This window comes from Tamandua tetradactyla, chromosome X (assembly GCF_023851605.1).
Source record: "Tamandua tetradactyla isolate mTamTet1 chromosome X, mTamTet1.pri, whole genome shotgun sequence".
In the NCBI taxonomy this organism is placed as follows: domain Eukaryota; kingdom Metazoa; phylum Chordata; class Mammalia; order Pilosa; family Myrmecophagidae; genus Tamandua; species Tamandua tetradactyla.
In genome coordinates, this window is record NC_135353.1 from 89725879 (window position 1) to 89742633 (window position 16755).

At 35.5% G+C, this 16755-nt stretch overlaps 1 protein-coding gene across 3 annotated transcripts in view; it reads left to right on the forward strand.

The window, feature by feature from the left end:
- Positions 1 to 16755, forward strand: part of BRWD3 (bromodomain and WD repeat domain containing 3) — a 133777-nt gene that overhangs the window by 110825 nt on the left and 6197 nt on the right. For all 3 annotated transcript variants that reach the window (XM_077146879.1, XM_077146880.1, XM_077146881.1), the window contains 4 exons: positions 8433 to 8585; positions 10292 to 10455; positions 10805 to 10902; positions 11454 to 11612. In XM_077146879.1, coding sequence (XP_077002994.1) covers positions 8433 to 8585; positions 10292 to 10455; positions 10805 to 10902; positions 11454 to 11612 — 574 coding nt within the window. The remainder of the gene's footprint in view (positions 1 to 8432; positions 8586 to 10291; positions 10456 to 10804; positions 10903 to 11453; positions 11613 to 16755) is intronic.

A 16755-nucleotide genomic window follows, 5' to 3' on the forward strand; every position in this document is an offset into this window, starting at 1 on the left:
AAATTACTTGATATTTTGAGAATGCTCACAGTTTTGATAGTTAATCAAATGATATTTATGGTAGTGTTTAATATTTAGAATTTTTAAAACTGATATCTCTATAGATTTTTTCTTTCTTTGATTTAATTTTAAATTGGTTTATGAAGCATAGTGTACAAATAGGCTTTAAGATGATTATGTAGATTTTTTTAGATATGCCTATGGATAAGCTAACTAATACATTCATTTTAGGTGGTTAAGAGTTTCATATGTTAATTGTAAAAATATCTGTGTCTTCATATTTTCCTGACTTCATTGGTTATTACTAATTGCAATGCAGATAATTGTAAGAACTTTCTACTTGATATTTTGAGAACGTTCATAGTTTTGACATCTGATCAAATGGTATCTAAGTTAGTGTTTAATACTTTGAATTTAAGAACTTTGCTATCTGAATTTGTAGATTTTTTTTCCTTGTTGCCTTAATTTTAAATTGGTTTATGAGACTTAATTTGCAAACACAGTCTTTACAATGATTATATGGTGTCTGTATTTAAATATGCCTGTGGTTAAGCTAACTAAGATATCCATTTTTGGTGTTCTAAGTGGATTGTTTTCTTAAAAAATGAGAGACAAAAAAGGGATGATCTTAAAAATGCTCAAGGAGATGAAGGAAAATACAGAAAGAACTGAAGGATATCAGGAAAACAATGATTGATCAATATGAGAGTCTGAGTAAGGAGATAGAGATTTTAAAGAGGAACCAAACAGAACTATTGGAGTTGAAGACCACAATAACTGAAATGAAGAATGCCAAGGAGCATTTCGAGAGCAGACTGAAGTGGGAAGAAGAAAAAATCGTCAAACTTGAAGACAAGGCCCTTGAAATGGGTCACACTCAGGAGCAGAAAGAAACAAAAGAAATATTAGAGGCGAAAGTAGCCTGAGGCAGTGCTGGGACACCAACGAGCACACAGAAATAAGCATTATGGTAGTCCCAGAAGGAGAAGAAAGAAAGGGGAAAAAGGGATAGTCAAAGAAATAATGACAGAAAATTCCCAAATTTAGCAAAAAATATAAATATGCATATCAAGAAGTTCAGAGAACCTAACAGGATAAATATGAAGAAAATTACAACTGTTCTAGTTTGCTAGCTGCCAGAATGCAACACACCAGAGATGACTGGCTTTTAATAAAAGGGGATTTATTTTGTTAGTTCTTCAGAGGAAAGGCAGCTAACTTTCCACTGAGGCTCTTTCTTACATGGAAGGCACAGGATGGTCTCTGCTGGTCTTCTCTCCAGGCCCCTGGGTTCCAACAACTTTCCCCGAGGTGACTTCTTTCTGCATTTCCAAAGGCCTGGGCTGAGCTGCAAGTGCTGAGATGAGGAATGCCGAGCTGCTTAGGCTGTGCTACATTGCACTCTCTCATTTAAGCACCAGCCAATTAAGTCAAACGTCACTCATTGCAACAGACACGCCTCCTAGCCGACTGCAGATGTAATTGGCAACAGATGAGGTTCACATACCGTTGGCTTATGTCCGCAGCAACAAGATTAGGTATGCTCACCTGGCCAAGTTGACAACTGAATCTAACTAACACAACAACCCATAATATATTGATTATACTTTCAAATGCCAAGGGCAAGGAGAGGGTTAAGAAAGCTGTAGTAGAAAAATAAATGGTTTCAATTAGATTCAGTGCCAATTGCTCATCAGAAACCATGGAGGTAAGAAGACAGTGGATTTAAACATTTAAAGTGCTGAAGAAAAACAACTGCCAGCCAAGAATTTTATATCCACTGAGATTTTTTTCAAAAACGGGCAGAGATTCACATATTCTCAGACAAACAAAAGCTGATAGAGTTGCTCACCAGTAGACCTGCCCTACAAACAATACTAAAGGAAGTTCTTCAGACCGAAAGGAAAGGACAATAGACATTGGTTCAAAGCTGCATAAAGAGATAAAGACCTGCGGTTAAGGTAACCATTTGGGTAATTATAAATGCAGTATTATTGTATTCTATTGTTTGCTGTGTACCTCAATTTCTTATTTCCTACAGATGCTAAAATTGCAGTTGTGTAAAGAATAATAATAAATATAAGTTTTTTGACATACAATGTACAAAGATATAAGTGATAAGAAGTACAGAAAAAATAGGGAAACAGGGGTGTAGGAAAAGTATATGTGCATGCTACTGAAGTTAAGATGTTATCAAACCAAAAATGATTGTTATGTATTTAGGATGTTTAATTGTAACCCCAAGTTAACCATGAGGAAAATAAATCACAAATATATCCAGATAGATAGGCACTAAATATGGTACAACATGAAAAAAGCAAATAAATATAAAAGTAGGCGCTAACAGAAGTATGGGACAAAAAAGTATAAGATTTACAAAGGGTAAAGAGCAAAATGGTGGAATACAGTCCTCTATTTTCAGTAGTGACTGTAAATATAAATGGATTAAACTTTCCAGTCAAAAGACAGACATTGACAGAATGGATAAGAAAGCACAACCCAACTATCAGCTATACGTAAAAGACTCATGTTAAATTTAAAGATACAAGGAGGTTGAGTGTGAAAGGATGGTAGAAATATATACCATTAAAGTAGTACCTAAAGGTAGCTATAATAATATTGGATAAAATAGGCCTTGCTTCAAGAACAGTTACAAGGGACAATGATGGTCATTATATAATGATGAAGGGGACAATTAAACAGGAAGATAGAACAATTTTACATATATATGCACCTAATAGCAGACCCCCAAAACATGTGAAGCAAATACTGACATATTTGAAGGGATAAATTGAAAGTTCTTCATTATTAATAGGATACTTTAACACACCACTCTCAGTAATGGAAAACATGCCTAATCAGAAGATCAATAAGGAAGTATCAGACTTGAATGATACACTAAACCAACTAGACCTAATGAACATATATGGAACATTGTACCCAGTGACAACAGAATACACATTCTTCTTGCATGCACATGGACCATTCTCCAGGATAGACCATTTGTTGAGTTATGGAAAAGAATGGAGTGGCTCAATAGGACCAAAGGTTTGTTCTTTGGAAAGATCAATAAAATTGAAAGACCTTTGGCTGGACTGGCAGGCAAAGATAAAGTGGATACAAATAACAAAAATCAGAAATAAAAAGCGAGGTATTTCTACCAACCCGTCTATAATAAAAAGGGTTATGGAAGGATATTTTGAGCAACAAATTGTATGCCAATGGCCTGGATAACCTAAATGAGGTGAACAGGTTCTTAGAAAGAGACGCAAACTACCTTCATTGACTCAAGAAGTGTAAGATGTCAACAAACCAATTACTGGTATAAAGATTAAATCATGAATCAGGGGCCTCCCAGCAGGGAAAAGGTCTAGGACTGATGGCTTCACAGAGGAATTCTACCAGACATTCCAAGAATACAACTCCAATTTTGTTCAAACTCTTCTAAAAAGTTGAAGAGAAGGAAATACTTCCTAACTCATTCTGTGAGGCCATCATTATCCTTGTGCCAAGGCCAGATGAAGATACCACAAAAAAGAGGGCTATAGACTAACATCTCTTATATATATAGATACAAAACTCCTCAACAAAATGCTGGCAAGCTAAATCCAATGGCATATGAAAGGCGTTGTATGCCATGTTCAGGTGAGATTTGTCCCTGGCATGCAGGGTTTGTTCAGAATGATAAAATCAATTAATGTGATACATCACCTTGGTAGAATGAAGGAAAAAGAAAACACTTGCTGCAGAAAAGGCATTTGACAAAATACAGCATCCTTTCTTGGGAAAAACACTTAGAACACTAGAAATAAAAGGAAACTTCCTCAAAATGAGAGTGGGCATGTATGAAAAGCCCACAGCTAACATCCTACTTAATGATGAAAGTTTTCCGTATAAGATCAGGTACAAGACAAGTATGCCCATTGTTACCACTGTTATTCAACATTGTCCTGGAAATTCTTGCCTGAGTAATTAGGCGAGAAAAAGAAATAAAAGATAATGAAACTGGAAAGGAAGAAATGAAACTTTCCATATTTGCAGATGATATGATCCTACATACAGAAACTCCTGGAAAATCACACAAAAAAATCTCCTAGAACTAATAAATTAATTCAGCACAGTGATGGGGTACAATATCAACACCAAAAATCAGTAGTGTTTCTACACACAAGCAAAGAACAATTGGAAGAAGAAATCAAGAAAGAAATTCCACTCACACTAACAACTGAAAGAATAAAATATCTGGAAATAAATCTAACCAAAGATATACAGGACTTTGTACTCAGAAAACTACGAAACATTGCTAAAAGTAATTAAGGTAGACCTAAGTAAGTGGGAAGGCATTCTGTGTTCATAGATTGGAAGGCTAAAGATCATCAAGATGTCAATAATATGCAAACCAATTTATAGATTCAGTGCAATCCCAATCAAAATTCCAACAGCCTTCTTTGCAGAAATGGAAAAGCCAATTGTCAAAAATATATGGAAGGATAAGAGGCCTCAAATAGCTAAAGCAATCATGAGAAAGAAGAATGTTGGGAGGACTCACACTTCCTGATCTTAATACTTATTACAAAGCCACAGTAATCAAAACAGTATGATAAGGGGCCATGAATAGCTGAAGCCATCTTGAAAAAGAATGAAGTTGGAGGACTCACTATGTGAACTTAAACTTATGAAATTACTGTAATAAAAACAGCATGGTGCTGGCATAAGGACAGGCATACAGACCAATAGAATAGAATTGAGAGCTCAGAAATCAGCTCACATTAATGACCAACTGATTTTTAATAAGGTGGCAAAGAACACTCAATTGGGAAAGAATAGTCTCTTCAACAAATGGTGCTAGGAAAACGGGATCTCCGTTTGAAAACAAGCAAACAAAAAAGCAGGAGCTTTATCTCACACCAAATACAAAAATCAATTCAAAATGGATCAAAGACCTTACTTACTTAAGAGGTAGAACTAATGAACTCCTAGAAGAAAACATAGGGAAGCATCTTGAGGACTTTGTATTAGGCAATGGCTTCTTAGACTTTACACCTAAATCACAAGCAACAGAAGAAAAAAATAAATAAATGGGACTTCATCAAAATTAAAAACTTTTGTGCCTCAAAGAACTTTGTAATGAAAGTAAAATGACAACCTATACAATGGAGAAAATGTTTGGAAACCACATATCTGATAAATGTTTAATAACCAGAATATAGAGAGATCCTTCAATGTAATCACAAAAACAAAAAGAACCCCTTTTTTTTTTGACATGGGCAGGCTCCAGGAAATGAACCCAGGTCTCTGGCATGGCAGGCAAGAATTCTGCCACTGAGTCACCATTGCACCACCCAAGAACCCAGTTTTTAAATGGGCAAAATAATTGAACAGATATCTATCCAAAGAAGATATATAAATGTCCAGGAAACACATGAAAAGATACTCAACATCATTAGCCACCATGAAAATGCATATCAAAACCACAAAGAGATACCATTTCACAACCATTAGAATAGCTGCGATAAAAATCATGAAATTTTTTATTTCATGTTGGAGAGTATTCAGAGAAATAGGAACACTTATCTGTTGCTGATTGCAATGTAAAATGGTGTAGCTGCTGTGGAAGACTGGCAGTTCCTCAGAAAGCTAAGTATAGAACTACCACATAACTTAGCAATCCCATTGCTAGTTATATACCCCAATGAATTGAAAGCGGGGACTCAGATATGTGCACACCAATGATCATCGCACCATTATTCACGATTGCTGAAAAATGGAAGAAAGCTAAGTGTCCATCAATTGTGGAATGGATAAACAAACTGTGATATATACATACAGTGGAATATTATTAAACCATAAAAAGGAGTGAAGTCCTGATACATGTGATAACAAGTATGAGCCATGAAGATGTGTTGGATTGAAATAAGCCAGACACAAAATGGCAACTATTGTATGAGCTTACTGATATGAAGCAATTAGAATTAGCAAACTCAAGAGTCAGAATCTAGAATATGGGTTACCAAGGGATGGGTATGGAATACAGAATGGGAAGTTAATTCTTAAAATGTACAGGGTTCCTATTTGGAATGATGTAAATGTTTTGGTATCGAATGGCAGGATGTTGGTGATGGAATAGTGTGTGGGAGCTCTTATTTGTCCATGATTGTTCTGTGGACCCATGGCTTCTCTAGTAAAGAAATAGAACATTTAAAAAGGGAAAAAAAATAGAGAAAAAAAAGGTCATGCTTTGAGTCACTTTGGTCGCTATGTCCTACCCATGCCCAAAGATTTTGAGATAATAATTGTATAGTAGTTAAGGGCACAGGGTCTGGAGGCACTTTCTGGATTTAAATCCTGGGCTACATTGTTTAAATAGCACAGTGGCATTAAGTGAATTACTCACTCTTCCTGTCTAGAGCTTTCTCATCTATAAATCATGTACATATATATAAAGAGCTTAGAACAGGGCCTGGCACATAATAAGTGCTATATAGTGCTATATGTATTTCTCTATTTTTCACATTTCTCCAAAATGTGAAAGTAGATGATTATGTATTAACTCTAGCAATGCAGTTTTTATATCAAGATTTTATTCAAAATGTTTTCATTCATTTAATAGCCATTATTAAGTATCTCCTCTGTATCTATCTGGCACCAAACCAGGCAGTAGAAATACAGTAATTAATAAGTGTGCATGGTTCCTTTTCTCATGAAGCTTACCCATGAAGTGATCAGTTAAAATCTAGTGGATAACAGGAGAAAGGAAAGAAAAGCCATTCACCGGAATTTGGCTAGGTACAAACTAGTAAAGGTTTTATCTCAGTTCAATTCAATCTTGCAAGTAAGTCTTGCAAATAATATATATATTCTTTGTTGGAGAGGTCGTGCGTTTGCAGAATGGTCATGCATGGAATGCAGGGTTCCCATACATAGCCTCAACACCAGGCTACACCAACATTGCGTTGGTGTGGGGAATTTGTTGCAACTGATGTTAGCCCCTCAGAAAGGAGTTGTTTAAAACAAGTCTTTGAATATCACTTTGCAATTTCAAGATGAAATAATTAACTTCTCCGACTCCAGTTAATTGTGTGATTTATGTAGTGCAAACATTTATAAAAGTCCAATTGCTTTTAGAAAAAAAAACTGCATGCAAACTCTACTCATTGTATTTTTCCTTGTTTGGCTTTTTTGTTATTGTTTATTTTTAGTTTTTTAAACAACCATCTGTTCTCAAGAGTGTTTTTTAGCATCCACATAAATATGTATTTGTTTATGTAGACCTAAAGCTAGTACAGCAGAGTAGAAAACCTGGATTAAAACAATATAATTGTGTCTGTATTGTGGTTTATTTTTCCCAATGGGAGTTCTTTCGTCAGGCTGCCTGGGTCTTTTGAGTTTTGATCATCATATTACACCAGTTTCACCATTGTTCTTCTGTGGAAAATTTAGTGTTTCATAAGCCATCCTATGTTGCAATACACCTTGGTTTTTATAGTTTAACAAAAAAATAGATGCATTCAGCTCAATTGTGGTTTTTCATAATTGGAAAAAATATTTTTTTTTCTTTTTATAATAACTTTACTCTCCTTCTAGTTCATTGGCTTTCTCCTTTAGGGGAAATATGGTGATTTTATAATGTAATGAATCTAAATAGAGTGAGGAATCTAATACTGACTATAGTTTTCACCCCAAAATATGTTGATTTATTGAGGGGTGTGGTGTATATAGGTGTACATTTCAGATGTAATTTCATATGATAACACTAGGAATATCTTACCTAGATTTGAAAGACTTTGGTTAAAGTAGAAAATATCTCCCTTCTCCCCTAAACAAAATGAAACCTGATTTTGAATCTTTGAGACTGATAATCTTAATATGAAGCAAAAGTATTCAAGTTGATTAAAAAAAAAAAAAGATAGGGGAGGAGTACAAACATGGCCAATTTGACTTTGACTCTCAATTAACACTTTAGGTAGACCGTCCTCATAGCTGGGAATATTTTGCAAATATGTAGTTATATTTACTTGTGGTTAGAATTGTTTACCTATAAATGAGAAATCCCATCTTCTAACTTCATTAAGCTGTTTGCCAGAGGGTTTGGGTGTTGCATTAGCCTTTAAGCAAGAACTGGAATTCCAAATTATGGATTCTAGGGAGCGAGTCAGTGGCTATGGATTTTCTGTTCTTTCCCTTCAGAGTCATTTAGCGCTATTGATTTCAGGGTGGGGGCTAAGGCTCTCCCTCAGTCCCCTACTGTTTTCCTAAGCCCCAAAAGACCTTTAAGGGAATGGTTTAGATCTGAGGGGTAGTTGGTGAATTGAAACTCAAAGTGTTTAGTTCATTGTGGTTTGTTAGCAATAGGTGATAAGAATTTCGGTCCCATTGTATTATTTAGTATTGTTACAAAGTTTGGATATTTATTAACACATTCTTCTTTGTAGGATCATCAAGATGTTATAGATACTCCTATGGACTTCAGCACTGTGAAAGAAACTTTGGAAGCAGGAAACTATGCTAGCCCGCTGGAATTTTATAAGGATGTTCACCAAATATTCAGCAACTCCAAAGCTTATACCTCTAATAAAAAGTCAAGGGTATGAGAAAACAACCAGATGGGTTAATTATCTGAGCAATTAGTTATATATATCAGGCAGTTTTCTTGCGCTAGTTTAAAAATTGCTGAAATATATACTACAATTCTGACATATTTACTGAAGTTTGAGTATCATTTTCTTTGAAACATGGCTTGTTTATTAGGTGTTTATAAAGATTCACTTAGCACTGTCATTCTGAATTTTAAGCACCTCTTCCTTTCTCTTACCTGCCTGTTCTTACTCATTCTTAATACTCATATCTACCAGAGAATGGTCAAGGAAGGCAGAGGTAGTAATTTGAGAACCTTTTAATATGCCCAATAAATAATCTCAGAAATAAAGATGATTGACAGTATGAATTTATATGAAATATTTAGATTAACTAGCTTTGAATGCTCATGTTCCCTTTATTATACAAATAGTGCACTATATTGGGGAGTAGAACTTTTTATTCATAGTCATATTCAGCAGTTTATGTTTTGTCAGAGCTTAAATATCTTAAGAACAAAAAAAATTAGTAATAATTTTTGCATTTTGTAATCACTGGTATCTGTGTAACTTTTAAATTAGTTGTACAATAGGTATATACTTTCTTACTTCCAGCTCATAGAAAGTGAATTTTCACTAGTTTCTGCAGGCATACTTTTTTTTCACATTTGATTTTTCAATCCCCTTAATCCTGATTATTAAAGTAGCATATATTCACTATAGAAAGTTTGGGAAATGCAGAGAATTATAAAGAAGGAAAAAAAATCACCTATAAATCCCATGATTAGGCTCTTTTTTTTAGCTCTTTAATTTGATATACTTTCAAACATACAGGGCAGTTGCAAAAATAATACAAAACCCTTACAGAGAACTCCAACATATCCCCACCCAGATACCCAGGTCCATCAACTTTTGACATTTCGCCTTACTTGCCAAGTCATTATTCTATCTCTCCATCCATCCGATACAGTCAGCCAGCCAGCTGTCCCATGACCTATTTTTATTTACAATTAATATTTAATATATTTCCAGTATTTTCTACACATGCATATATATTTACATATTTCTGTGTATATATATTCTTTACAACAAGTTTCATATTTTGAGGACTCTTTAAAAATCTTTTACATTATGAACATTTTCCCATGTCATTATGATTCTTCTAAAGCATAAATTTTAATGGCTGCATAGTAATCTACAGTGTGGTAGTTTTACGTTATTTAACCAGTGTCCTGTTGCTAGAGATTTAGTTTCTAGTTTTTCACTTTACATGAAATAATGCTTTGGCTAACATCTTTAACAGCCTTGAAAATAATTTTTATGCACGTGCAATTTTCTGATATCGCCTTAGGATAAATTCCAAAAATTGAAATCATTACCTAAAGAACGTGCATATCTTTAAGGCTTTTGGTATATAGTGCCAGATTTTTCTTTAGCGTATTGTTCTAGTTAAAATTTCCACTGGCAGTAGTATATGAGTCTTTCCTTTTCCTATCCTTCCAACATTAATATTTTCTTTTAAGAAATCTTTACAAATTTTTTAGTGAAAATGGTATCTTGTTTTATTTCTGCAGGTAGAATTTTTATAATGTATGAAATAGTGTATATATTTTGTTTGGAATGATGTAACTGATACTGTTCCAGGCATGTTGATACCTTTTATTTTTTTTATATAACAAATAGTTGGTAAAACAAGACTGCAATTTCCATCTTTTCAGATATATAGCATGACGCTGCGATTATCTGCCTTATTTGAAAATCATATTAAAAATATCATCTCTGAATATAAGTCAGCAATCCAGAGTCAGAAGAGAAGAAGGCCACAGTACCGAAAACGTCTAAGAAGCAGCAGCAGTTCCTTATCTAGTAGCAGAGCTCCTAGGTATATTACATGGATTTTTTATATTTTAAAAGAATTTTGAAAATGTTACCTAACTTCTTAAAGTTTATGAATAATTTGAGGGGCTCCAAAGAGATCTTTTTTCTTAGGACCCTTGTGCCTGTGTAAAGGTGGAGTTAACAACCCAAAGCATTGTTTATGTAGATTTTGCTCTATTAAAAACCTTTTTCTTTTACAAATGAAATTTAACTTTGTCAGATTACCTATTTGAGGTATTTTGTTTGAATTTTAGAGTATTTCCTCTTTGGTCAACTTAAGCATTTGTATCATACTGTCATAATATATTGCTAACATAGAAAAAATGCTCATTGTTACTTCTTTTTACTTGTAGTCCAAAAGGAAAACAGAAACAAATAAAGTTGCAACCTAAAAATGACCAGAATACCTCAGTGTCTTATGTCAGAACTAACTCTCCTTTCTCATCTCCTGGTAAATATGTCTTTTGTTTCTGGTATTCTGTATCTCATTTTAGTACCGATATTAAGGATATAGAAGAAGCAGCAAGGTTTATAGAACAAAAAGCAATGGATTTGGATTTAGAAAAGTTGTGTTTTAATGCTAATTCCATTTGCTAGCTGTGTAGCCATAGTTAAGATATTAGGCCTTAGGACTGTAGTCTCTTCATTTATTAAATGAAGATATTACACTAGATAAATTTTAAAATCTCTTTTAGTTTTAAATTCTGTGACTTTATGGTTTTTAAATAAATCAAGACACTCATCTATAATGTATTTGCGAACATGAAATTGAGGATTCATTATTTGTAGAGATGGATTCCTTGGATGAGTGTTTCTAACACTTTATGCTTGAAAGTTTGTGTTGATAAACCATTTGTTCTAAAAATATTCATATTTTTCCCTTAGGAAATTTTGATGTTAGAGGAAAATAATTGAATAAGATACAAGTTTAAAAATAGAGCACATTTAACTTTTCTGCAAACATAATAATTATGTTAACATTACAATCCTTTTAAACATAAGTTTCAGATGCTGCTGAAGGGCTTTCACTATATCTTTTTGACGATGAATTGGATGGGCCATTTTCTTCATCAAACTTCAGTGGATATAGCCGAAGTGGAAATAGCCATGATCCAGGGAAAGCCAAATCATTCCGTAATAGAGTTTTACCAGTTAAAGAAGGTAGGATATAAGTATGGACAAGTATTTATTCTTTGTTTTCTTACTGAGTGCAGATGAATTATTTAAGTGCTAATGTACTTAGATAGTAAAAATCTAGCTTGTCCTTATAGTTAGTGAGGATTTTAATATTGTCAAATTTTAGTTCAATAGGATTTCATATCCACAACTAGGAAGAGGCTGCTAATAGATTTCTAACAACTATTTTCAAACATATTTAAAGTCTGTTAAAATAAAATATAAAATGAATGGGGAGAAGAAAACTAAATGAACAGTTCTTTTCCCAAGCACATAAGAACCAGATGTTAGATTCATTTAGAATTGTTCATTTATTAAACCATAGTAGTAATTATTAATAACAATTAATAAAATTATCCAATGTCATCTTTAGTTCTAATTTGTATGGGCCACCACAATAAACCAGAGTTTGGGTTGAGAAATAAACTTCTTTAAATGAGCTCCCAATTCTACCAACTTCCTTTGATTTTCTAGTTACATAACTCAGATTCTGCCATCCCAAGGGACCTTCTCAGTGGCTTTCAGACTGTACTTTGCCAGTTTCTAGGGGATCCTCTGAGGTACTTCAGAAACTCAGAAGAGCCTTGCCTATTCAACCAGAACAGCTGTTTTTTTTTTGTTTGTTTCATATAATAGGCTTCCATAAAACTTTTTATTTGACTAAAAACTTCCTTGCTTAAAAAGAATTGCTGACCTAATTCATTATCGTGTGCATCCATCTTGGACCATAGCAAGGAGCATCAGCTCTCAGAAGTATTTGAAGGTTATTGTTGTTGTGTGAGCTTTCTTCTTACGCTTAGTCCTATGGTATTGGACCTGAACATGCTCAAAGAAAGTTCTAGTGTGTTCAGCTGTTTAAAGTTTGTGAAAAATAGTTCTTATGCTTTTACAGATATTTTATAGGAATATAGAGTTTATTTTATATGAATTTTTAATGAACGATCAGGTAACTTAACCATTTTTAATTATGCATCAAATAACTTTTAAAATAGGCTTTCCAAAGCTATATTTTATATTGGTAATATGAGAGAGCTGCCATTGAAACATATCTTATTACTTTAAAATAATTAGCACCTTTATTTCTCCCATTTGTATCTTCACTCTTTCTTCTGATTGTGCTGCGCTTTGTACTCATGCCATTTCCTTCCCTCATTTTGCCTTTCCCTTGACTATCAAGCTTTTCAATAGTAGCCTATATTCAGTACCTCTATTTTCTTTCTATCCACACATCCCTTTTTCCTTTGGAGTCTGGCTTATGTCCCCACCAATCCCCTAAAGTTCTTTTCTCCAAAATCACCAAGAATCTTCCCTTCCAACCCAGTATCCTTTCCTTAGTCCCTATCCCCTTGAACTTTCTGTATCATTGCATACTGTTAACTACCTTTTCAATAAATTTCTAGTTCCTGGCTCTATAGTGATTCTCCTAAGTCTTTGTTACTTTCCTAGTTCTTGTCATTGGCCTCACTTGCTCCCAAGTTGCAGTGTTTCCCACTTTCTTTGTCTTCTGCAAAAAAAGGAATCTGATGGTTGTTCCAATCATCTTTATGCTGATAACTCCCCAAATTTATAAATCTAGCCCTAACATCTCTTTATTTTACCAGTATCATTATTAATTGCTTCCTAAAAAAATTTCCTTTGGGTGCTTATTTGCTACAGTCACTATTTTAGTTAATGGTACCATCTTCTTCCTAGTTGCCCAACTTAAAATATTGCACTGCTGTTTGACTCTCCCTTTACCTTTTATCTAGTCAGTTGCCAAGTTCTGTGAATTCTACAACTCTTTAATCATCTTGTCTACAGTTTCTAATGCTATCAACTTAGTCTTTAGCCTAGACTATTTAAAATAATCTTGTAACAACTTCACCACAGAACCCTAATATTTCTTCCTTGCAATCCTTATGATCCACTCTCATGTTTTTCTCCTGCCTGAGTAGCCAGTCCTTCTCAATTATCTCTGCTAGTTCTCTCTTTAAGTGTTGGTGTATCCCAGGTCTTGGACCTCAGCCACTTTCTTTCTCTTTACTGCCTCCAGTGAGCTCACCCAGTTCTCATGACTCTAAATATTATATCCTTTACTGAAAATTTCCAACATTTTATTTCCAGCTTCCATCTCTCCCTTAAGCCTCTGACTGTTATATCCCCCTGTTTTGTGTGTGTGTTTTTCTTTCCTTTTTATGACTCTACTTGGATCTTGAGTAGCATCAAAAACTAGAATTTTGTTTTCTCTACCCCTCTGCCCAAACCTGTTCTTCTTCAGTTGTTCTCCAATTTAGAAAAATTGCTCACAGGCCATAAAACTGTGGATTCAGGCTTAATTCCATTCTACACACTTGATATCCAATCCTCCACAGTTCCTGCAATTTCCACCTTTAAAATTAAAGGTCGGTTCTGGTGACCCCTCTAGAAGGATATATTCCAAATTAATCATTCTTCATCACTTCTGTTGTGATGTGATCATTTTTCATCACTTCTGTCCTCATGTCTAATCTAAACTACTGCAGTAGTAGTACTACTTCCAATCTTCCTCCCTCTATAATCTGTTCTCTACCAGAATACTCTTAAAATCAGATCCTGTCATTCTCCATCTTAAAACCCTCAATTGGTGATCATCTCTAATCCCTCCCAGTTTTTGTATTCCACTCTAGCCACACTGGCCTCTTTCTGGTTCCTTTGCTGGAATATTCTTTCCCCAGATATAAATTCATTCAGTTCTTTGCTCAAATACCACCTCTACAGAGAAATTTTCCCTATTTAAAATCCTTCCCTCCCCTACATACTCACTATTTTGTTTTTAACTTTCTTTTCTTTTTCTTTGTAGCACTTAACACTACTTGAAATTATATAATTTATTTATTCACTTGATTATGTGTCAGTCTTGCCCAACTAAAATATAAATTACAAGAGCAGAGCCTTTGTCTCATTCATCACCATATTCTGAGCTCCTAGCAATGCCTAGTCCTTTGTAGGTAGTCAGTAAATATTTGTAAGTGAATGAATGAATTCTCGTTCCCAGATAATTCTTCCTAACATTCAGCCTTTAAAATTTCTGCCCAACTCCCTCACCATCCATCACCAACCCACCCCCAATAAGCCCCCTGTTCTAGTTTGCTAGCTGCCAGAATGCAATATACCAGAGACGGGACAGCTTTTAAAAAGGGGGAATTTAATGAGTTGCTAGTTTCAGTTCCAAGGCCGAGAAAATGTCCCAGTTAAAGAAAATCTATAGAAAAGTCCCATCAAAGGCATCCAGGGAAAGATATCTTGGTTCAAGAAGGCCGATGAAGTTCAGGATTTCTCTCTCAAGTGAGAAGGCACATGGTGAACGTGGTGTCATCTGCTAGCTTTCTCTCCTGGCTTTCCTGTTTCATGAAGCTCCCCGGGAGGCATTTTCCTTCTTCATCTCCAAAGGTCACTGACTGGTGAACTCTGCCTCTCATGGCTATGCCGTTCTGCTCTGCTCTCTCTGAATTTCCTATTCTCCAAAATGTTTCCTATTTTATAGGACTTCAGAAACTAATCAAGACCCACCCAAATGGGTGGAGACATGTGGTCACCTAATCCAGCTTAACAACCACTCTTGACTAAATCACATCATCCAGGGAGATGATCTGATTACAGTTTCAAACATACAGTATTGAATAGGGATTATTCTACCTTTATGAAATGGGATTTTGATTAAAACATGGCTTTTCTAGAGGGCATACTTCCTTTCAAACCAGCACATTCCACCCTCTGGCCCCTAAAAAAGACATGTTTTTCCCATATACAAAATGTATTAAGTTCATAACAATATCACAAATTTTAAGCCTTTCAGTAGCAATCCAAATGAAGTACAAAATTAGAGAGAGTATAAAATCTCATCAAGTCAGTTACAGGTATGTTCTGTTCTAAGGCAAAGTTTTCTGGCTCTGGACCTTTGAAAGCTTATAACAAGTTATTTGCTGCCAACATACAAAGGAGGAACATTCATAGGATACATATGCACATTTCCATAGGGAGGAAGGAACACAGGGGTCACTGCACCTAAGCAGTTTTGAAAACCTTCAGGGCAAAGTCCAATAGATTTCACAGTCTGAGAGTCATTTATCCTTGAGGCTTCTGAAAGCAGCAGTTCCACCCTTTCTAAGGGCCTACACAGAGGCCTGCCTTTCGTCAAATGCAACCTTGGAGGACATTGAGGAGACCACCTTTTTTTCGGCTCCATCCTCTCCAAGCATTCGGGCTGCACCCAGACTCTCTGCCATCTCCGGGGCACACACTCAACCCCTCCATGTGGTGGTAGCCAGGCTCTCCCAAAACCCCAAGGAATGCGCTTCACCCTCTCCAAGGCCTGAGGCATCATTACTGTTCCACTACAACAATGTGGAAGGCCCATTCTCTGCCTTTGGGGCAAACTCACCCTCTCCATGGGCTTGGGTGGGTCTGCTCTCCTGGCCCAACTCTTCTTGACTTCAGACCTTGGCCTCCATGGTTTTGCCTCTGAAGTTATTTTTCCTCCAGTGTGTCCCTTCTCTGAACTCTCCAGTCCAGACTGGTGGCGGCTCTGTTTCTACAGGTCCCACAGCATTCTCGTTGGCTTTCTATGCAGTAGCCTTGGATCATGCCCATCAGACATAAGGAGTTTCCCAAATCCTTCCTGGATAACTCCATGTCCAAGCCTGGCTTTCTCTGAAATGGCTGACTAGTTTCACATTTGGCCAAATCCTCATGTGGGGCATTGTTCTCTGGGGTCTCCCTTCCAGGAATCCCAGAATTCTCCAGAACATCAACTTCTGGTTTCTTTTTACCCAAGAGTTCAGTTCTCAGCTTATCTCTTTCCTGTCTCATTTCACTATAAGCTACGAGGAGAAACCAGACTACACTTTCTACATTTAATTTGAAAATCTCTTCTGCTAAATATCCAAATTCATGGCTTTTAAAAACTGTCCTCCAGCCAAAATCACTAGTTAGTAACCCCTCCCAGTTTTTGTATTCCACTCTAGCCACACTGGCCTCTTTTTGGTTCCTTTGCTGGAATATTCTTTCCCCAGATAAAAATTCATTCAGTTCTTTGCTCAAATACCACCTCTACAGAGACATTTTCCCTATTTAAAATCCTTCCCTCCCCTACATACTCAACACTATTTTG